Source organism: Frankliniella occidentalis, unplaced genomic scaffold, assembly GCF_000697945.3.
Source record: "Frankliniella occidentalis isolate FOCC.00 unplaced genomic scaffold, Focc_3.1 Scaffold7, whole genome shotgun sequence".
In the NCBI taxonomy this organism is placed as follows: Eukaryota; Metazoa; Arthropoda; class Insecta; order Thysanoptera; family Thripidae; genus Frankliniella; species Frankliniella occidentalis.
In genome coordinates this window covers 1,159,959-1,167,677 of record NW_026267137.1, presented here as the reverse complement: position 1 = coordinate 1,167,677, position 7,719 = coordinate 1,159,959, and the positions used below count along the sequence as shown (strand labels likewise).

General features: G+C 41.2%; 2 protein-coding genes across 2 annotated transcripts in view; both read right to left on the bottom strand.

Annotated features, from left to right (window-relative positions):
* Positions 1–1,657: 1,657 nt before the first annotated feature.
* On the bottom strand, positions 1,658–6,610 carry LOC113212892 (homer protein homolog 2). Its single transcript, XM_026431747.2, has 7 exons — positions 6,466–6,610; positions 5,855–6,011; positions 5,648–5,779; positions 5,180–5,562; positions 4,921–5,102; positions 4,679–4,845; positions 1,658–4,592 (listed from the first exon to the last, which is right to left on the bottom strand). Exons 1-7 carry the CDS (start codon positions 6,489–6,491, stop codon positions 4,407–4,409), a joined length of 1,233 nt encoding a protein of 410 aa, XP_026287532.1. The 5' UTR covers positions 6,492–6,610; the 3' UTR covers positions 1,658–4,406.
* A 578-nt stretch (positions 6,611–7,188) lies between these two features.
* The window catches only part of LOC113212895 (pancreatic triacylglycerol lipase-like), a 14,271-nt gene continuing 13,740 nt past the window's right edge, over positions 7,189–7,719 (bottom strand). Inside the window, exon 7 of the mRNA XM_052272641.1 lies at positions 7,189–7,423. Within this exon, the coding sequence (XP_052128601.1) occupies positions 7,252–7,423 (172 nt within the window). The 3' untranslated portion in view covers positions 7,189–7,251. The remainder of the gene's footprint in view (positions 7,424–7,719) is intronic.

The window sequence follows — 7,719 nt, the reverse complement described above, 5'->3', positions numbered from 1 at the left end:
TGTCGGCTGGTCTTTTGTACTAAGTCTTGGTACCCGCGCCGCAAACTACTAAATGGAAAAAATGAGCCTCGATCAGTATTCGAATCCACGACCATCCGCGTCCCGAGCGCGCTCTCTACCAACTGAGCCAATGAGACTTCTGCAGACTTGAAGCTTATCTCCGCTGTCGCTCACACCCCGAAACATATGGCTGGCAGAGGGGCAAAAGGCAAAAGGGTTCGGTCGACTAGATTCGAACCAGCGACTGTTTGCGTACCGGTCCATCACTTCAGGTGTCGCACGGCTGTGAAGTCATGGCCAGCCAAGCGCGAAAAATATCACCGGTGTTATAGATTTGAACCAGCGACCAGGTCCACACCGGGCCAGGACCCTACCGACTTGGCCACGTCGGAACGATACGAAGCACAACGTTCGGCGGCATCCAGATCTCAGCTGTGACTGACGCCCGAAGACACTCGGCCAGCAGAGCAGAAAAAAATGATCGCGGGCGGGATTCGAACATCGGACCATCCCCACGGTCACGACCTGGGAACGATCACGCATTAAGCTCGGTTACCAGCTTGCTCCTCCGAGACCGAGGTCTGAGCTCAATCCTGCCTAACGGGAGACAAAAGGCGACAAAAAAAAAAATTTGCTCCTTCCCGGGAGTTGATCTTAGGGCCGACAATTTTGGTTCGGATGAAGCTGCATGCGGCCATCTCGACTGTAGCTACAACTGTTTAGCTACAAAAGGGGCGCGTGGCTGGTGGTGTCGGACATCGTTTGTTGCCCGTGTCCATAAACACACTGTAATCTCTGTGGCGACACGTGTGACCAAAATTTGGCGACACATTTATTTTGGCGACTTCCCTTTTTCGTCGCCAAACTTTGGTGACATCCGAGATGTGACTATAATTATGGAAACAGATATGTCGCCATGACAGTTCCAATTGAGAGCATAAAATCTGTCACCCTCGGTGTCACTTAATTTGGTGACGTTTTCGTCGCCTTAGCGGCAACACATACGTCACCAAATAAGGTGACACCGAGGGTGACAAATTTTATATTCCCAATGGGACCTATCACGGCGACATATCTGTTTCCATAATTATGGCCACATCTAGGATGTCGCCAAAGTTTGGCGACAAAAAAGGGAAGTCGCCAAAAGGGGAATGTCGCCAAGTATGGTCACAAATTTGTTGCCATAGAGTTTACAGTGCAGGGACGTGTCTACCTACTACCACTTGTCGCCGCGGCACGAGTTGTCGCTTGGACGCCTGCGAGGTAGGCCATGGCTTCTCTCAAATGCGTCTGTAGTGGTGGGGACTTTGGGTTTAGGCTCCTTTTGACCCCAGGCTCATAAATCCTCTCTAAAGCTAAGAAGTGACGCCGTGTCAATCTAGGCGTTGATATTCTAGCATTGGCGGAAGTAATGAATTCGTCTATAGACGGTTCAGTTTAAGCTGACTCGGGCACTGTCGGCTGTAGCTACAAACATAGACGTCAAGTCGGAAGCGTCCGGGCCCGGTATGAACCTGGTCGCTGGTTCGAACCTCGGCCGGTTGATATGTTTCGCGGTCCGCATGACTTTACAGCCGTGCGACACCTCATGTGATGGGGCGGTACGCAAACAGTCGCGAATTTAAGCCTTACCAGGGCAGTGAGTGCAGTCAGTAAATTGCATTATTTTTCTAAACTCTTTATTTTTCTCATCTCTACAATGTTACATACATTTATAACAACGGGGTTTCAACTCATTGTAAATTTGACTTTTAAAATACACACTATGTTGGACCATAAGTGCAGCAAGAGCAAAATAGGAGACTCCTTGTTTTAAGATGATAAACATCATTTTTTTCTAAACATTTTTTAAAACTTTGTACATTTAAAGCTTGTGCAGTACATGTCAACAAGTTCAAAGTGAATGAGAATGATGGTGGTATGTACCACTTGGGTCCTGAAAGCTGAATGGAATGTTGTTCAATGACTCAACCACATTCATCAAAAGGCAGAGTTGCAAATTGAGGCAAATGGTTTAAATGAACTCCATAAGAGTAATTAAAGCACAGTTCATTGTAGAGAAAACTAACATGGATGTATAAATAAATGCTGTTTTCAAGGGGAAAAAAAGCTTTAACAAGAACATATAATAATAATAATTACATAATTGAAACAATACTTTCATTTGGGATTGCTTCATGAGATTAATATAATAATAATAATAATGTCTCTCTTATACATACATACTTCTTTATCATAAGTTATGTGTGGGTTGGATCTGGCTTGGCTGTGATGAAAGAAAACATAGAATACATGGTTCATCTAAACTGAACGGAAAAAATCCGTCTAAAAAATTCTTCAGCAACATCAAGTGTTCAGATCACTACATTTTTCTGATACTACAACAGTTTACCAGCATCAATATAAAATCAAAACAAAATAAATGCCCTTTTAGTCTTGTGAGGTAAGGTAGTGTACTTTAGATGCCTTAAGCTGACTATCCTACCATTTGTACTTATGTCAAAGTCTTTGATAATACTATGAGAAATTTGAAATAATATGCTGTACGGTAATACTGATACAAGAAAATAAAACACTGTTCCAAAAAAGAAAGTGCACCACTGTTCATAAAACTGAATTGGAACAACTTGAGATTCATTCCTCAAGCAAGGTAAAACAGAAATAGCTGGGGTTGACACAGAACAAAGGTGAACCCCTCTTTCAGCAAAGGATTGCAGTTCTTTGTGATGAAAACCATTTGTGTAGCAGACAGTTAAAAATGTTCTGCTCTGCATTCAGTAACATTATACAGGTAAATATGAGGTATAGCTGAAAATAAGCTACAACAAGCATTTTGATACTGTTTTGGGCGACAAATAAAATATAACATGCAAGTTTCACATGTTTCTGAAATAAACCAAAACAATAAAATTATAGAACTTAACATAGAAGCGATGATAGCATACAAATAGCAGCTCTATGCTCTGAGAATCATTAAAATAACTGGGGAGTTATAGAACTAACACAATGATAACAATAATGATGTCATATAAATGGTAATAAAACATATTCACTACATTGTACAAAATAAAATATTGCTGCCTTATTGATACAGACTTTGAAAAGATCGAGCAATGCCAGTTTGACTTCACATTCTCAGAAAGAATGAATTAATATGTTTCAGTCAAATGTAATGACTAGAGCCTTAAATAAGAATACATAATTTAAAGGTGAAAGATTCTGAAATACTTCTAAAATAATTCATTGCTGCACTTGACCTGAACAAATTCAACAGGACACAATATTCAGTTGAAACAACCAAAGCATGTAATGGCTAGATCAAGACATAAGGTAGGCACATAAGAATAAATAAATAAATAATGCACCATAAAAAAGTCCTGCCTGATTAGTGATTCTGTCTGTGATTCCAGAAATCTTGATCAAAAGTCAAAAGTAATAAAAGCTGAAAAGTTCTGGCATAAAACAACGAATACACTTGAATTAAACGGAAAAGAGCAGTAAAATAAACTGATGGAAATACAACATGGTTATGTAAGCCTCAAAAATAAAGGGAATACCAGGTGGGTTCACATTCTGCACTTTTTTTTTGGATGCAAGCAGGTGAGTAGGATTGTCCATCCCCCAGTAGGTAGATGAGCTGTTTTACAGTTTTATAAGATCTTACATCAAAAATTTAAATGCAACGATTTTTCAAGTCTACCTTCTATGAGAGAGACAGAAGAATGACTTTACACTGTACGTGTTATTTTATGTTTAGAGAGGTCTTTAGCATTAAACTAGAATTTTAAACATGCACATAATATTTGCTTTTATCCTACATATATGCCATTTATCAAGATAACATTTCTTGCTGAACTTGTTTTAAGAGGTATGTATAGCGTTAAAATTATGTATCTAATACACTGTGATTTAATAGAATTGGCTTTTAGCCAGTCACGACCTAAAATAGATAAGATTTAGTATGGAAGAATGAAGAGGGAAAAAAGGCATAGAAGAAGATATAAAAACTGTTCTCAATTGTTTTAAATCCTTCACTATTTTGTCTATGAAAATTGTAGCCAATAGGCATGTACTTAAGCTAGATCTACCACTTAAGACATTCAAACATGCTTCACATATCGAATTCAATCGATATGATGTGGCCTGAGAAGTTATGGAACTCCACGCAGAGAAAGTCAACAGGCATAAATTTTACGGAAGATGTAGTCTTTAGAATATACCCCACTTTTTGACAAATCTTAGGAAAAAACCAAGATGTCAGGCATGAACCTTGTGGGATCAGCATTAAACAAATAATGATATTGAACAACCCTTGCAATATAGTTTCAAAATGATGATCTCATATGTTGGGGGATGCACTCACAAAAAGTCTGGCAATCGGGCTAAATGCAATAAACATCTCAAGTTCAGGTTTGCAACGCAGTGGTCATTTCCTGGTGAATCATGGTGAGCTCTTGAATGCGTCCAGCCAGCTGGTTGTTCAGAGTATCAATGACTCTTCGTTGAGAGTCTTGTGCTGCTAATGCAGTTTCTAATTGCGCTTGGGCTAGTGACATGGCTGCCTGAAGTTCTGCATTGTCTTGCTGCAGACTCTGGAATACCAAAGGAAAAATGAAATCAATCAATCTTTAAGGAATATGAGAAGCAGCTAAGCAGATTTTTAAACCCTTTCACTAACCTTGATTCGTTCTTCAGCAGGAGCAGCATTTTGTTGTTGCTGTTGTTTTAGCATATTTAGACGTTTTATATCTTCATCTTTAGTGGTAAGCTCGCTTTCCATTGTTTCAATTCGTAGCCTTAATGTTGCCAACTCTTTACGCAGCTCAACAGCAGCTTCAGTGCTCCCTTTGAAATAACAGATAATGATAAGTAAAACAAAACAAGACATGGTACAATGTTTGAAAAGAATCTGTCACTAACCTTTGGCTGCTTCTAGTTCTAGGTACCGGGTCTTCAAGCGTTGATTTTCTTCTTTGTAGCTTTGGAGCTGCCTCTTCCACTCTTCAACATTAGCTGTGCTTTCCTGAAGAGCTGACGTCAACCTCACATTATTGCTTTTTAGGGTAGCAAGTTCTACTTCCCATTTCTTAGCATTTGCAGAGCTGAATGAAAGCCAACAAGTTAGACCTGAAAACTGAATTCAGACAGCACAGCAAAAAATCTAGTAAATTTCACATACCTTTGAGCAAGTGCAAGTTTCAGTCGATCATTCTCATATTTTAGCTGTGCTTCGCCAGATCCCAAGGGTGCAGATGACTTATCTCCAATTTGATGTTTAGGACTTTCACCTGCTGAGAGGGACTGGCTACGGACATGTGAGGTTCCACCTTCTCCTTCCACTTTGATTGTGGCAGTGCCACTGTTATTGAGGTGTGTGCCAGGAGGCTCCAACAACTGCTGAGAGTCAGCTACCTGCACAGAGCCACTTGCAGCCCTGGTACTAACAGGACTTGCATTTGCACTTGTAACAGGAGTAACTCCAGTGCTCTGACCATTAGTGGCTGGCTTATTATTGCCAACAAGTCTTGTTGCTTCCTTAACTTCTTGAAATTTTTCAATGAACTAAAAATGACCAGAACACATAAATAAGTACACAAAGTAATGAGAAGTACAAAATAAAATAGGAATTGAAGAAAGGGTAACTTACCTTATTTAATTCTACCTCTGTTGCAAAACCTAAACCATATACCGTATTAGCTCGAACGTCTGACCATTGACCAAATTTCTGAGATGTTTTAGTAAATGTCATATTAGGTGTAATTGTGCTATTAATAACAGCCTGGTCAAAGGAGAAAATACATTAGCTTTCTACAATACTTTGATCGCACAGCACATATTATTGAACACTTGTTACCTTTGTGCCTTCAACGCTGATGATACGATACAGGTTACGTGTTGAATCATAGAAAAAAGAGACACTAACAGCAGAGCTAGATGCCGGTATCCAAGACCGTTTTGTTTTGGGATCAATGTGGAAAACATGGGCCTTGCAGGTAAAGATGGGCTGTTCACTGTAAATTGAACAAATTATATTATATTTGACTAGAATCAATACAATCATATAGTACATGAATTTTCCAGAGCAGACTTCAAGCATGTCTAAGGATTCAGCATTTGTGCACTTCTCTTCATAATGTGGGAGAATGTTACAGAACATATACAAAGTTCATAAAATGTTAGACCTTCACAACCTTCAATCACAATATAAGTCTAAAATAGATCTTTAACCAAGTACGTGCTACAAATTAAAACCGAAATTGAGTGAGAATTTTCAAAGGTCGTGTGTAATCTAAATAAATCAAAGATAGATTTTCATTCAAAAGTAAAGTTTAACAGGTTAGAATTTGTGATGGGAGTCTCCTCAGTAATAACATGTTAAGGAGGTATTATTCCTGAACGGGGTTAGCTTCAAGCCCTCCCACACACTTGCCGGGGCAAGTACTTCAAACTAATAGGTGAACTTACCCCATTGTTTCTTTACCAGAAGTCATCCGATGATACAAAACCAAAATATAAACTTCAAATTGACAATTCAGACGACGGGTTACCTGCTTCCGACAGACTCCCAACCCACCGACCCAACCACCACTTGGTGCGTGGTAGATTCACATTCACATTCATTGTGGAAGAAAGCCTCGGCTCGTGTCAGCAGCTGCGCTGTAAAGCAAAATTTGTGAAACTCAATGTTTTTGGTGGCTTGAGAAGTCTTGAATTTAGGGGTGGACGATTCAGTCAGAATTTGAAATGGAGGACCATAGAAGGAAAATATGAAACACTGAGATGAACCGGCTACATTCTTGCGCCAACCGGCACAAAATAACGAGTGAAGGCCTATGGTCGTGTTTCGGAGGACTTCCCTGATAGGTTTCATGGAAATTTATGCCAGATGTCATAGTCCTTGTATCAAACGCGTTCGGTTTGTTATAGAGCGGGTTTCTTAATCTTTTCGTCTGAATCAACTAAGTATATTCTGATGGCGTGTGATGTCGGAAAATTTTTCTCGCGAAACCAGTCTTTGGCTGTCAGCCGGATAAGCTTGCGGCTACACGCGCGGTTGTGTGTGTGTGTGTGTGTGTGTGTGTGTGTGTGTGTGTGTGTGTGTGTGTGTGTTTGACATCGATGGCAGCCGAGGCCTTAGCGACAAAGACCACCTCAGGAAAATTCCGGAAGAAAACACTTGTCTTTCCGGGCGTTATTATTTTATTTTTAAATTAGTTGGACGGCGACGATAAAAAGCTGGCTGGACCACTACTACTGGTCCCATCCCCAGCTCGTGGGCAAGGGTTTCTGGTTGGAGCTTAGGAGTCCCGTGAACACGGAGAACACCGAGCTGCTCGACGAGGTGAGGTTTGTCACGCCCAAGAGGCCCTTGCCGAATGGCGCCGTCTCCGCCGTCTCCAGGTAGTACTTGCCACGCTTGTGCCTGTAAGTGCAAAAGAACACAATCAGCTAAACATCTCCTTTCGTTTTTATTATGTTGGGAGAAGACAAGGATAGGAAGGGGGGGGGGGGGCAGCCAGTATGCGACACGATGATGCCGCGGAGGCGCGGCTTCCTTACGGTGTGGCACGTGTCGCTGGGGCGGAAAGTACCGCCAGGACCGGGGTGTCGGGTTGGGGTGGGGGGACCGTACCCTTTTACTCTTTTCGCCGCGGTCGACACAACAAGAAGTCGAGTCTGCGCTCGCTTACCTGGCCTCGCCCGCCCTGATGCCCATGT